Below are 15,000 nucleotides of genomic sequence, written 5' to 3'. Positions count from 1 at the left end.
ACAGACACAAACACATACATCCATGCACAGATATAAACATGAACATTTGCACATAAATGATATATTAAGTCTCTCTCTCTCTCTCACACACACACACACACACACACACACACACACACACACACACACACACACACACACACACAGCAGATGGCCTTTGGCTTGCTTGGCTGTTCTGCTTTGTCACTTCAAAGCGTTGTGAAGTATTTTCATGTAGATGTGTTCGCTCCCTCCCAGCCTCCGTGTCTTTATTCATGTTGCTACCAAAGCTGCTTATTTGTTTGTTTGTTTGCTCCGCTGCTCTGTTATGTTAATGTGGAAGTGATTGTTAGCGCAGAAAAATATGACATTTGTTTTAGGCCTGAGTTGGAGTAATGTGTGGGTTTGTGCAGGGCTGGCGTTTGTTTCAGTGACGTCCCACAGAGCAGGAAACATCCACACGTCGTTTGTACCTACACAAGGTGGATATTTAAAGCTCCATGTTTGAGCCATAAGTCGATATAAAAACCATCTCAGTGTAGTTTTACATCTCGTCTCTCAGGCTTCTCTCTGGAGCTCTAGTAACAACAGGTCAGTGAGCCAATCAGAAGAGAGGAGGCTCATTTTTTTTTCAGGTAAAAACACTCAGAGAAACCAAATCCTGTAAAGGTTTGGATGGTGGGTCCAGGTGGGCGGGGCTTGGTGACTGCTTTGTTGTGACATCACAAAGTTCCAGAAGTCCTGACGGCTGGTTTTAAGGCTCAGTTTCTGAATACAGGCTGTGTGCATTTCTCTGTGGACTGAGGCTTTGATACTTTCACAGTATTAATATAGAAGCTAGAGCTGATCTATAATCACACTACACATGGACAGAGACCTTTACACTGGAGGAGCTTTAAGACACTGAGGTTGTGTGTGAAATTATGTCCATTTTGTTTCCGGGACCACTTTGAAACATAATATATATACATTAAGACAATTTCAATACATAAAGAAACTCAGAACAGGGTCTTAGTCATCTTGCTTTATAAAATGTAGTAATCCAGCAAAAAATAAAGTAAAGGAGAAGCCTGAGAGAAACTGAAACTACACTCAGATGGTTTTTGGTTCTTAAAACTACAGATATATCTTCTTATGGATCAACACTTCAAAATAAAACACAGAAAAAGAGAAAAAATATGGAGCCCTAAATAAATAAATTCAGTTATTTCTAATCCTCACCCCCCAGTGAGTTACTCATGACTTTGAGCGTGATCAGCAGCTCTCGGGTGTTTTTCTCGTTTTCTCTTTACTCTCTACGAGCCGAGTCTGTTTACTGTGAAGTCCACACTGTCCTCTGGCAGCGGGAACTTTTGGATGCCTGTGAACATAAAAGTAATTTAAAGTTGTGTACTCCTTTGGAAAAAATGCTGTGTAACCACGAGCCTCCGCAAACGATACCAGACTTCTATTAAATATCTCTATATGTGCAGATGTGCCACATGTTGGGAAAAGGTAAAGAGGGACGCAGGTGAAGGCACTAACAGAGTCTGTGTGTGTAGGTATCATCAAGCTGCGGCGGAGTCCACCTCCGCGGCTGAGGGGCCCTCAGTACGTCCTCAACATCACCGCCACGGACGATAACGCGTCCGGTGGACCGTACCCGCTCAGCAGCTCCACGCAGGTCATTGTGGGAATCAACGACATCAACAACAACAAACCGGTCTTCCAGGAGGTGACTGAAGCGTTTACGTTTGTCTTCGTGTTGTCCACGTTGGTTCAGTGTGGCCCGGACTCTCATCCGTCTCTTCTGTCCTCTCAGTGTCAGAACTACAGTCTGAACGCCGCCGTCCTGGAGAACCAGCCGCCAGGGACGTTTGTCCTGCGCGTCCAGGCCCACGACGCCGACATGGGGGTCAATGGAGAGGTCAAATACGGCATCATGCACAGAGACGGGGTGTCGTCTGGGTTTGACATCGACCCTAACACCGGTGAGTTCCACCTTAACACATTAACGCTATGTGGCATTTTCAAAAAGTGAAAGTAGATGTTGAAATACACCAAAAAACAAAAATTAAATTTCACATAAATTTCATTTTAAAAAAGCAGTTTCAGTTTTCAGGTATAATTTTGTCGTTTATAAAATGTCGTTGCACAAAAATCTGCCAATGAACAGAAGTGTAAGGAGGTAACCGTAGCCGTGGTAACGTGGTATCTGTGTTTGTCAGGTGTGATCACCACGGCGGTGAGTTTCGACCGCGAGCGTCAGAGGGAGTTCACGCTGTCAGTGACGGCCACCGATCAGGCCGAGGAGCCGCTGATCGGGATCTGTCAGATCACCGTGCTCATCGCCGACCGCAACGACAACGACCCCAAGTTCGAAAACAGCCGCTACCAGTGTGAGTTACTATGACAACTGTTACTGTCACTACCACTACTACTACTACTGTTACTGATACTGATAATACTATTACCAATACTACTACTACTGCTACTGTTACTACCAGTGTGAGTGTCTGCTTAATACTGATACATTACTACCATCACTACTACAGCTGTCAGTGTGTCAGTCAGATACTGCTAAGATTACTGTGGCTACTACTAACACTACCACTGCAAGTGTCGACTTCTGTTTGACGAACCCCGTGTTACTCTAAAGAGTTAGGTGGTAATTATATTTTTTTGTCATTTTGTTTACATTCAATAATACCGCTGTTAGTTTGATGGATTATTAGTATATGTGTTAAAGATACCTGATAATGTGACTGATTTTATTCAGAATCATGTCAGTGATTTGGGGGGAGGGGATGCTAACTATGACGCTGTCCGTGGTGCTGAAGTAACAAACGGATTTATACAAACTCCTCATTCGATATTTAATAGTCTCTAAACCAAATATCAAGAGCTCTGGGGTCTTTTTAAGAGACGGATTGTAGCGACGTTCAGAGCGAACACGCTGTTTCCTGAAGTAGTGAAGTAGCCGTTGTTAGCGTTAAATGTTGCTTAGCGATCTTTGATTTTCACGACTATGGCAACACGTTGGAATCGCCGAAGCCCTGACTTCCAGTACTACTACAAGTACTACTACTACTATTGTTACTGTTACTGCTACTTCTACATCTGTCACTACTGATACAGTTATTTTACTGCTACCATTTCTACTGTTTCTGGAGTTACTGCTGTTACTGCAGTGACTGAAACTGCCACTGCTTTTATCACTGCTTCCTCTGCTGCTGCCTTCTCTCCTGACATTAGAAACAGTCCAGCAGCAGTGTTAGCTGTTGCACCTCTGCTGCTCTGCTCTTCCTGTCAGGAGTTGGATGTTTTCTTTTTTGTTTTGTTTTTTTCCTTCCATCTTGTGTATGTGAACGTGTGAAACAAGTCAGTGACACACTCTGGGTTAAAAGGTGTCTCTCCCTGTGGAGTCGCCCACACTAACATCTGTGTCTCTCACCGTGACACACGAAATCCTCCTGCGTGCGTTTCAAGGTAAACCAGGTTTTGGAAAGGAAACAGGTGAGGAAAGTGTTTGTTTGTCACCATCTATCAATCTGCATCCTTGTAATCCTGGAAAGCACTTAATACTGATGAAATATTCGGCGCTGGCTCCCGGGGGTCCCTGTTTGTTTACTATGTGTGCAAATATGTTTTGATAAGCGTCGTGTCAGAAGTTCTCCTCGTCAGATTAGAGAAACACACAGAGTGGCTCATTAACTATTTAACAGGCAGATTGGAATGTTTCTGGGACATGCATTCATTTACCAGTGTGTGTGTGTGTGTGTGTGTGTGTGTGTGTGTGTGTGTGTGTGTGTGTGTGTGTGTGTGTTTCGGGGGTTTTCCTGCACAAACAGAAGGAAGTGATCTGGAAACTCTGCGCGTTGTTTATCTTACGGCCTCGATCAACATACATTAGAATCAATATTAGAATCAAATTCCATTGAAACGACTGTTTCCTGAATAACTTTTATTTGCTAACTTCCCTCCGTTACTGCTGCTCCAGTGAAAAACGTGATGAATTAAATTCAGACTTTCCATTTTCACAGGTCACAGGACAGAGTTTGAAAGATTTGTTTCGAAAAATCCGAAGTAAAGGTCGATGGATAGATCGATAGATAGATAGATGGATGGATAGATAGATAGATAGATAGATGGATGGATGGATGGATGGATGGATGGATGGATAGATATGAGGAGACTACATCCAGTCGGGTAAATAGATTTTATATCATTACTGTTTATGTATCATGTTCCCTTAGATTATCCACTATGAATCTTGTATTTAAACCATATAATTAATGAGAGCACTATAATGAAAGGCTACAATCTTACATAATAAACATGATGGGTTTAATTCTGATTAACTTTTCATTTAGTAAATTGCTCAGAGTTTCTTTTTTGAATTTTAAGAATTATTTTCCTTGACCTTTCACATCAACAAAAGCTCTTTGGGAAAACAGCAATTTTTAATAAAAAATGAGATTTTGTTTCATCCACAAAAGAAATAAAATGCAGCATTTTCCATCTTCCAGACTGTCTTATTTGTAGATATAAAGCAAAGGAGGCAGGAAAATCCTGTGTTTGCTTCTCGTGGTTGTTTCTCTGTGACACACATTAGACTCAGCAGGATCTGACGTGAGTCTTCAGATGAAACGTATCCAGATGTCACAGAGACATTATTATTGACATAATGCTTGAAATGCAGTATTACGGAGGGAAATGCGGCGGCAGACCTCCTCCCTGCTCCTTGTTGGTGTTTTGAGATCGGCGCTGACACACATCACAGTCAGCAGGATTGGAGGTTATATTCATAAATTTAAAAACGCATCTGTTGACTTTGCAGTGTGAGACTGAGAAATTACAAAATGAGGTGACACGGTGCTGACACGACACAACGCTGCGTTACCATTATTATAATATTTGCTTACCATCACAGAACATGATGTCGTCCCGTGTTCAGTCGAGTTTAATGGAAATCAGGATTCAAGCCTCCGTCAGGACATGATGTTAGCTGCAGCTGCTGAGGGTGGACGCTGTTTATATCTGATTATATCTGTTAGCAGTGGTACTGTAGCGGTAGCAGTAGTAGCAGAAGTATTAGCAGTGGTAATGTAGCAGTAGCAGTAGTAGCAGAAGTATTAGCAGTGGTAATGTAGCAGTAGTAGCAGAAGTATTAGCAGTGGTAATGAAGCAGTAGCAGTAGTAGCAGAAGTATTAGCAGTGGTACTGTAGCAGTAGTAGCAGAAGTATTAGCAGTGGTAATGTAGCAGTAGCAGTAGTAGCAGAAGTATTAGCAGTGGTAATGTAGCAGTAGCAGTAGTAGCAGAAGTATTAGCAGTGGTAATGTAGCAGTAGTAGCAGAAGTATTAGCAGTGGTACTGTAGCGGTAGCAGTAGTATCAGAAGTATTAGCAGTGGTAATGTAGCAGTAGTAGCAGAAGTATTAGCAGTGGTAATGTAGCGGTAGCAGTAGTAGCAGAAGTACTTGCAGTGGTACTGTAGCGGTAGCAGTAGTAGTAGAAGTACTAACAGTAGTAAAATTAGCAGCGGTGCTGTAGCAGTAGTAGTAGAAGTACTCAGTGATACTGTAGCAGTAGTACTTTAGCAGTAGCAGTACAGGTAATTGTAGTCCAAGAAACATTAGCAGTAGATGTACTAGCTATAGTACAAGTAGCAATAACAGCAGAAGCCATGCCAGTCTCAGAAGTAGTAGTTCAATTAGTGTCAGTTGCAGTAATAGAAGTATTAATACCAGTCGAACTAGTGTAGCCATAGTAAGAGTACCCAGTAGTGGCAGTACCAGTAGTACCTTTTGTACCGATGGCCTTATCAGTGTCAGTATCTCTATCTTGAGTACTAGCAGTAGAAGTAATAGGTGTGGTATATGTAACAGTGGCAGTACCAGTAGTACTAGTGGTATTTCAGCCTCTGTTTGACTGTCTCTCTTCCCTCCCAGATTTCCTTCGAGAGGACACTCCAGTAGGGACTAGTTTCCTCCGAGCGGCGGCACACGATGACGACCAGGGGAGCAATGCGGCCATCACATACTCGCTGTCCAATCAGAAGCCAGCATACCTGCACATCAACCCCAGCACTGGCTGGATTTACGTCAACCACCCCATCTCACAGGTAAGAAACACAACTTCTTCACACCCCAGCAACATCTGGATCCTACCCAGAATCCAGCTGTGATCCCTGTCTGGATGCAAAGTGAGTGTAATCAAGTAAAGAAACAAAAAATATCTTCACTTTAAAACGTCCTCACTTCTCTGATATGTTGTTACTTTAATAAAAACGTCCATACTTTCCAAAAAATTTCCTCATTTTCCAAAACATCCAGGTTTCAAAAACTTTTCCAAAAAAAAAAAAGAAAAAAAAAAACATCCCCACGTTCTAAATAAATTCTCAAGGTCTAAAACACAAATGCGGTCCTCACAAAGACAGAAGCACAAGAACACACACACACACACACACGTAATATATTCTTGCCTGTCTCAATTCTCATGTCGCTCCGTTGATAAAATCTCGATACATAAATAAACATGGAGGCAGAGAGCAGTGCTGTTTAATAACAGCTAACATGTTTGGTATTCATCCACTGAGTGTTGGTGTGTGTATGTTCTTGTAGCTTTAGGTGAGTTTTTGTGTATTTTTGCGTACAGTATGTTCACAGGATGTGCTGTGTGAGTGTATGTGTGTGTAGCTCTGGGCTTCATGGCTTCATGCTAAAACTTCTTTCCTATCATTCATCTTTTTTTTCCCCCCTACGGTCTCCATTTCATTTCTGTTGTGCCATGTCTGTACGACGTGTTTGCAAGTAATAATGGAAACAGAGAGATGACACCAGGGAGAGAAGTGATGAAGAAATATACAGAGACAGACAGAGGAGGTCGATCTACAGGTCCTGTGGCCGGAAGAAGTGTCTACGTTATTTTATATTAAGACAAGTTCAGACAAAAAGATCATCCCCTGTTTTACTAGTAGAAATCCCTTTTAAGAAGATTTAGTCAATGATTTTGTTTATTTTATCGTGCAACTTTAGTTATGGTATCTTTTCATTGAAACTGAAATATTGTTGAGTGCAAACTATACAATGAAAGAGGGTGTCTGTTCTCAAAACTAAAGTTAAAGGTAAAATGATAACTAAACCACCACACCAAATAAAATAATAAACTCTATATTGATGTCAAAATGTATCTCTACAACAACTAATCCTCCATTCACCAGTGTTTGCTAACATTAGATCATATATGACATTTTATATCGGTAATGAAATGACAAGCTAACACTGGAAATGAAAGGGCGCGCTATCAGCTAGCTAACATTAGTTAGCTAAAGTGAGAAACTAGCTAACATTAACTAGCTAAACTGTAACCTAAGGCTAAAGTGAGAAACTAGCTAACATTAGTTAGCTAAACTTAACCTAAGGCTAAAGTGAGAAACTAGCTAACATTAGTTAGCTAAAGTGAGAAACTAGCTAACATTAACTAACTAAACTGTAACCTAAGGCTAAAGTGAGAAACTAGCTAACATTAGCATTCATCTGTTGAGACTTGACACAATCTAATTTGGAAACTCTGAAGATAAGAAAGTAAAGTGTATTAAACAAGCTAGATAGTTAGCTACTGTTACTGACTACTGAATGTTTTTATGTGTTGAATTCAAAATTGTTTTAACTTAACAGTTGCATGAATAACAATGGAAGAATTTGTTTCAGTGTCTCCAAAACATTCATGTAAATATCAGGTTGTGGTTTCAGTCTTCTTGATTGTATTGTAGAAGATTTTATTCCACAAAGTAAAAAGAAAGTCAGAGGAAGAGCAGGAGAGAAATGGATGAAGGGATGTAGACAGACAGAGGTGGAGGTTGCACCACCTCAGTGAAACATTAATGTTGGGTTCCTCCTGGATGAAAGGTTGATGGAGCTGATGATGGACTGGGACAGATAGAGAACAGGCTGTATGTCCTGGTTTGTGGTGGTGGTTTACATTTAGTTCATTAAATATGTTGCTCTGCTTTAAAAATTAATGTGTTAGATACGACTGAAGTTGTTTTTAAACTTTTTTCCACTGCTCTCTGCCAGTGTTTTTTCCCCTCAGATGACAGGAAGCTGCTCAGGTCTTCCTGTTCTTGGACTCAGTTCTGTGCAGAATCGGCTTTTCCACTGAACTCACTGAGTTTTGGTCCAAATTATTTTGCTTCTCTCATCTTTCCATTGTCTTGCTGGAAAATCAGGCCATGGACTTCACCTCCTTCAGCATTGTTCTTTTTTGGTTGAAACTCAGCCCGTTTGCAGCAGAGGAGGAAGTCTTCAGATTATTTACTTAAGTAAATATAGTTAAATATAGCTCTTTTAATTTGGAAAATTGGCCCCCGTGATGATGAAGCTAATTTTAACAATTTTACATAGGCTAATCTCAGGGAGGGAACTAATTAATAAGTTTAATTAAGTAATTAATACCTCAAATATAGTGACGTAGCACAAGTAGCTCAAATCTGTATTTATATATAGTAGTTGTGTAGTTACTTAGTTATTTTCCACCTCTGCCCACATGGACATACTTACTAAAAGGTAAAAAACGAGTTAGTTTGAAAATTTGACACTAATTAGCAAAAGTTTTTGGATTAAATATACTTAACCTAATATACTGTGCATGTACAGTAAAGTGGGGAGAGTGTGCACCCAGCTGCTGCGCTCACATGTGCAGTAAAGTGATATTTATGCATGCACTGAATGATAAATGATAAATGATCTGATGCACTTGTGCAGATAATGACAGCACAGTCACAGGGTCATGAGGTCAGAGGTCACGAGGTCGAGGTCATATTTCCAGTGGCAGCAGCTGTTGTGTTGTTTCCAATGTGAGAAGCATAAAAGTTGCATCAAACAGACTGTTGTGTTAAAAGTTTGATGATCTTCTGTGTGTTTTCGTCTTTGTACAAAGTCAAACTGAAAATTCAAAATTTTTCTCTGACTGTTCTTCTTCTTCTGTGACTGTCGTCGTCTCTCTGTTCTTCTTCTTTGCCTCTCACTGCCACTGATCTTTTAAATGACACTTCAGTCAATTATTTAGCAAAGGCAGATCCCCCCCCCCTTCCTGTATTTGCTTTTTATGAACAAACCACAAGATCAACATTTTAACATTTTTCTTTTTCTCTCTGCTCGAATATTTATTTGTTTTACGAATGTTTAAAAGCCCGTCCTTTTAAAGTCCTCAAATAACCACATACCACATGGTCATTATAATTGGATGACAAAAGACATGATAAAATGATAAGTAACAAGTCCACTAAGTTTTAGAAGCAAACTTTAAGAATAAAGAAAATCCTGTCTTTAAAATCGCTCCTGCAGTGTTATTAAAGCGATGAAACGTCTCTGGACAGATCTTCTCTGCAGGATTACAGTTTGTGATTCAAAGGTCTGAACCAGCAGCTCTGAATGAACAGCTGCAGTTTGTTAGATGACATGTTGTCCTTCCCTGCAGACGTCCAGGATCAACCAGCAGATCGTGGCCTCAGACGGAGGGAACCGCAGCAGCTCCGTGGAGCTGACCGTCATCATCACCAACGTCCACAACCAGCCGCCGCACTGGGAGCAGCCCGAGTACTGGGTCACCGTCCCGGAGAACACCGTCCGAGACGCCAAGATTGTGGTGAGTGAGAGGAAAGCGTCTCCAGTGAGAGCGAGTCAGCGTCTGACTCCGCCTACCTCCAGGATGATTGCATACGCTCATCCACCTGTCACTCAAAGAGGCCACGCCCTCAATCCTCCATAACTTTAGTCCTTAATAAAATGTGAACAGGTGAGTTATATAAACAGGTGTCACGAAGGAGGAAATTAGCTGAGGCTCACACTTCTTCTTCTTCTGATCATTATAAGTAGCTCTAAGATGTGAAAAGGCCACATGTGACACGGGCGAGAGAGGACACGTAAAGAGAGGAATATTTAGAGCCAGACCTCCTTCTCCTTCGTTTACATCCTCTCTTCACTTCTACACAGAGCACCCCGAGGAGTCTGGAAACACTCTTTCTTCTTCTTCTTCTTCTCCTCCTCCTCCTCCATCCCTCTCTCTCTCTCTGTGTCAGCACGTTTAGCCGAGTGCTTCCAAACATTTTCTGCCGAGCAAACAACAATCCTGCCACCAGAGTCTGTCTCACCTGACTGGCTCCAACCAACACACAAACACACACACACACACACAAACACACACACACACACACACACACACACACACACACACACACACAGGGATTGCCTCTATACCTCTGGTGCTTTTTCTCTCTTTTGATCCCTCCATCCTAATTTGCTCTCTTTTCCTAAGCCGCTGGTTTAGAAGGTGGAGGAGTTTTTACCCTCCAGCTGCTCGATTTCATGGAGGTTAGTCAGTTTTCTAAACGTTGTAGCGTGTGTGTGTGTGTGTGTGTGTGTGTGTGTGTAATCCTGTGTAAGCTGGTGTGTGTTTACACGTGTGAACCTGCTGCTGTATTTAATCTTTCCCTCCTCCTCCTTTATGACCCCACATTATTTCGGAAAAGACTGAAAATGATGACGATGATAACAATGATGATGATGATGCTGATGATGATGATGATGATTGGAGGTTGTCACACCCACAGCTCGTTCTGTCAGAGGTGATTGACAGGAGAGAGAGATAATTACACCTGCTGTCAGGGCGTCACAATGGACTCTCATCACCTCCGAAAAACAGACACTTGATTACTGTGTTTAACTTGACAGAGGCTGCAGGAGGGAGGGGGAGACGGTGGGAGGAGGGGGAGGGAGAGAGGGGGAGTCAGATGTAGGAAAGATTGTGTCTGTTAATCAGTATGAGTGTCAGCAGTTAACAAGACTCTGGCGATCATTAGAGATAAATTTGGTGAAGTGGGAAATATTTTTCCAAGTTTTGGTGAATAATGAGAATAAAACAGTTAATTTTCTTCTTCATGTGCAGAATTGTGACACTGACATGTTTACTTCATCACCATGAACACACACACACACACTGTAGTTTATTTAGCCTCAGTCCCACACACACCGTCCTGCTGCCTCAAATACTCAGGAGAGCACCGAATGTGGATTAATCCGCCGCTAAAAATAGTCCCACACAAATTCACTAGTTCCTCCAGTTTGTTTCAGTTAAAACTGCAGGAAGCAGAGAAACATGTTTAATATGTTCAGTTTAGTCACCTGTGGACGTTATGGATGAACATGTGACACTTCTCCAAACAGACGACCTGCACAAATCATTCAAAATGGCAGTAATATGTCCTCCCCCTCCCCCTCCTCCTCCTCCTCTTCCTCCTCCTCCTCCTCCCTCCTCCCTCTCCTCCGCTGTGTTAATTGCACTGAGGAGGAACTGTTGTTTTAAATTTAGCAGCGTTAATAAGGTCTGTTAATTACATTGTTAACGAGGTAGAGGGTGTGTGTGTGTGCGTGCGTGCGTGTGTGTGTGCGTGTGCAGTCATCTCCTGCTTTCATGTGAGTAAGTTTCATGTTATAATAGTCTGATCATCAGCTGACTTCCTGCTGTTGATGTTTTCTCTGTCACACAGACACACAAAAGAAAATGTAACTCATTTGGCTTTTAAAAATATTTTCTTCTTCTCTCCTTTAAATCCCAGAAAAACCTGCGGCGATGCAATACAGATTTAAAATTGGTTTCAATAATCTAAGGATGAATTAGTGTGGTGTATTTGTTTTAATCATGACAGGACCCTCCTGTGGCGGAGGAGTAATATCTCCCACATTTCATCACATCTTACCAAGAAAAATATAATGAATCCATCATACAACCAACTGTTCGTCTGCTGTGAACTGAGAAGAGCCTCTAACAGCCGTGTGTGTTGTGACTGTTGTCTGTCAACGGAGAAGACACAAGTATTGTGCAGTGTAACGGAGGCTGTAACAGGGAGACAGTCAGGGTGGGAGGATGGGTCAACATAAAGACTGACGTATAAACAGGGTGTCTGTCTTAAAAACATTTAAAAATCTGAATTTTAGACCTAGAAAGGTCTTAAAAACGTCAAGGTTTTACTTACTAGTTCTTAAATGTTAACGTTTATTTAACTCTGCTTCTGTCGCACTTCAAAATGTTTTTTTGGGGGGGCAAAAATGTTAATCCCTTTTTCTCTCTCACACAGTTTTGTAAATGTGAATAAATTCATTTAGTTTGCAAATAATTGTAGGATTTCAATTTTCTTTTACATCCTTTCTACTTTTTTATCAGTGTGGACGTGACATTGGTCTTAAATCTCATTCATAACGGTCCTAAAAAGTCTTAAACTTGTTGAAACCTGCAGAAACCCTGATAAGACCAGAGTCACTGCGGATTCATGCCTCAATATGCAGACGCATATTGAGGCTGATTCTCTCCATCAGGATGATAAAGCCGCGTGTTCACATGGTTCACAAATTTCACTCATTGAGAAAATGTTCTCATGTGCACGAGCCTCATTTCCACTCGCGGTCAATCAATCAGTTTGAATAAGAAAACACAGTCTGTGCCACACGTGATCAGACACGGAGAAGAGAGACGAAAACCAACTCCAGACTTAAAGATTAAAGAGTCAAGAACCAAAAAAATAACTTTTAATATTAATCTGATGTTTCAGTGTCTAACATGCACTGCTATCACAGGTGTGTTACCTGGAGCGCCTTCAGCGGGAAGGCCTGTCTGCTGCAGCTGCTGCAGTGTGATCAGAGTCAGCAGCCTTAATGCAGCAACACTCCTCGTGTGTTAGACCTTTAATGAAGCGGATGCTAACCGTTAGCACGCGAGGCTGACACAACGATCTGCGTCCCAGCTGCTGATTCACACTCGGCACCGGGCCGCACCAGCTGAGAGCGACCCGCCGCGAGATCTCCGCAGGCGTTAATCCGTGTGTGAGAAGGCGGCAGACAGCGATCGGCCCAGCTCCGGCGCACTGCACCGATGTCTAATGAGATGATTTGTCATTAGCGCTTGATTCCGCGCGCTCCGCTGCCTCGCGCCCCCCCCCCCCCTGCTGCGAGGAGGCACGTCCGCGCGCTCCGCTTCCCCGAGGAGGAGGGTCGGAGTGTCCTGACGCGACCCCTCACCTGCAGACCGGACGTCAGCTCTCATCCAGATTACAGTTAGAATATGAGAGATGATAATATGCGGACGCGTCACTGAGCTCATAGACGCACGTTCCCTCTGAAAGATATTCAGTCGTGTTACTCTGAACTCTGATGTTGGCGTGTCATTGTGTTCCCGCGTGTTCATGAGAGTGGGTTTGCCTCCTAACACGCTGAGGGGGGGGTGGGGTGGGGTGGGGTGGGGGTGCTGAGAGGGTTTTGGTGTTGGAAGTGGCCGACAGCGTTTCTCACTCAGTGTTTCTGTGAGGGAACATGTTACCTCTGCTGGAAACCTCCACAACGACTGGAGTTGTTGGAAGGTGATTTTTTTTTTTTTTTTTTTTTCCATTTTAACAGTTTCCCTCAGCTTCCTGTCTTTGTGCTAAGCTAGGCTAACCGTGTCCTGGACCTAAGATGTCAAATTATTTCACATTTAAAGCTCAATGTTTTCTTCTTCTGTGTTTTATTTGAAGTGTTGATCCATCAGAAGATATAAAAACCATCTCAGTGTAGTTTTACATCTCCTCTCTCAGGCTTCTCTCTGCAGCTCTAGTAACAACAGGTCAATGAGCCAATCAGAGGAGAGGAGGCTCTGAGCCTCTCTTCTGATTGGCTGACTGTTTTCTGACTGATCCAATAAAAATATAGCAGATTTCAGGTAAAAACACTCAGAGAAACCAAATCCTGTAAAGGTTTGGATGGTGGGTCCAGGTGGGCGGGGCTTGGTGACTGCTTTGTTGTGACATCACAAAGTTCCAGAAGTCCTGACGGCTGGTTTTAAGGCTCAGTTTCTGTAACTGAGGGCGTGGCCTCTTTGAGTGACAGGTGCGTGAGCGTATGCACTGAAGTCTTAGCTGCACTCATGCCCCTCCTCTTTGCTCATTTTTGGATTAACTGGGAGTTAGGGGGCAGAGTCAGACACTGCCAAGATGGCGACCGTGGAGCAGCTCACTCTGAGCTTCAGACACCTGTGGGTGACGCCCATCTTTAGTTACCATCTATGGTCGGACCTGGATCATTTCTGCTCTTCCAACAGTCTGAATTAAATGGCGTCAGATTAACGTGCAGAGTTCCTGTGCGACCATCTAAATATCTCATCTTCATATCTTCTGCACAAAGAAAATAAAATTTAATAAATTATGAAACACCACAACGGTGAATTTTAAGTTGCTGAGGAGATTCGTCTCAGATCAGACCAGAGTTATATTATCACTTTTCATTCATGCTAACGACACGGATGCATGAATATATGCAGCAGAACACATCACATGTGAGCTCAGGGATTAAACCTTACTCATCCGGAGTGTGTGTTGGATATAATAAGAGCAGCTGCAGGATCTGCTCTCTAATAAAGTTAAATGATGAAACTGATGTGAAAACGCATCGAGGCCGAGCGTCCCTTGCGCTCGCCGTGGTCATTAAGACTTCAACAAGTTTCAGAATCCATCAGTGAGAGTTTCATTCCTCTGTATCACGACATTTTTACCTCACCTCTTTGTCTCACACACACACACACACACACACACACACACACACACACACACACACACACACACACCACGTGCTGATATAACACAAGCAGCTCTCTCCATAGATGTAACAGGTAGATGAAGCAGCGTCATGTAACAAAAACACACTCAATGAAAAATGTGAAACAATCAGATGCATTGTGGGTAATAATGGAGTGTGTTATTGTGAAGAATAATCCTGAAGATTTTGTTTTAAAATCTCTTCTTTTTTTTTGTTTCCACTTGTGGTGAAAATATTGTGTGTGTGTGTGTGTGTGTGTGTGTGTGTGTGTGTGTGTGTGTGTACAGGTCATATTCTTATACTCAGTAAAGGGAGGCAGCATCACTCAGCCTCAGAAAACATAATCATTGCCTGGCGAAGTTGAGAGCTTGTGGTCAGGAAGGACAAGAGCCTTAAAAGCTATCTTACACACACACGCAC

The 15,000-nt window shown here is 42.4% G+C and overlaps 1 protein-coding gene across 2 annotated transcripts in view; it reads left to right on the top strand.

The window, feature by feature from the left end:
- Positions 1 to 15,000, top strand: part of si:dkey-22o22.2 (neural-cadherin) — a 123,767-nt gene that overhangs the window by 70,545 nt on the left and 38,222 nt on the right. For both annotated transcript variants that reach the window (XM_056381460.1, XM_056381461.1), the window contains exons 8-12: positions 1,521 to 1,693; positions 1,781 to 1,949; positions 2,187 to 2,357; positions 5,911 to 6,083; positions 9,440 to 9,607. In XM_056381460.1, coding sequence (XP_056237435.1) covers positions 1,521 to 1,693; positions 1,781 to 1,949; positions 2,187 to 2,357; positions 5,911 to 6,083; positions 9,440 to 9,607 — 854 coding nt within the window. The remainder of the gene's footprint in view (positions 1 to 1,520; positions 1,694 to 1,780; positions 1,950 to 2,186; positions 2,358 to 5,910; positions 6,084 to 9,439; positions 9,608 to 15,000) is intronic.

This window comes from Seriola aureovittata, chromosome 7, assembly GCF_021018895.1.
Source record: "Seriola aureovittata isolate HTS-2021-v1 ecotype China chromosome 7, ASM2101889v1, whole genome shotgun sequence".
Taxonomy (NCBI): Eukaryota; Metazoa; Chordata; class Actinopteri; order Carangiformes; family Carangidae; genus Seriola; species Seriola aureovittata.
This window is presented reverse-complemented; position numbering and strand designations above follow the sequence as displayed.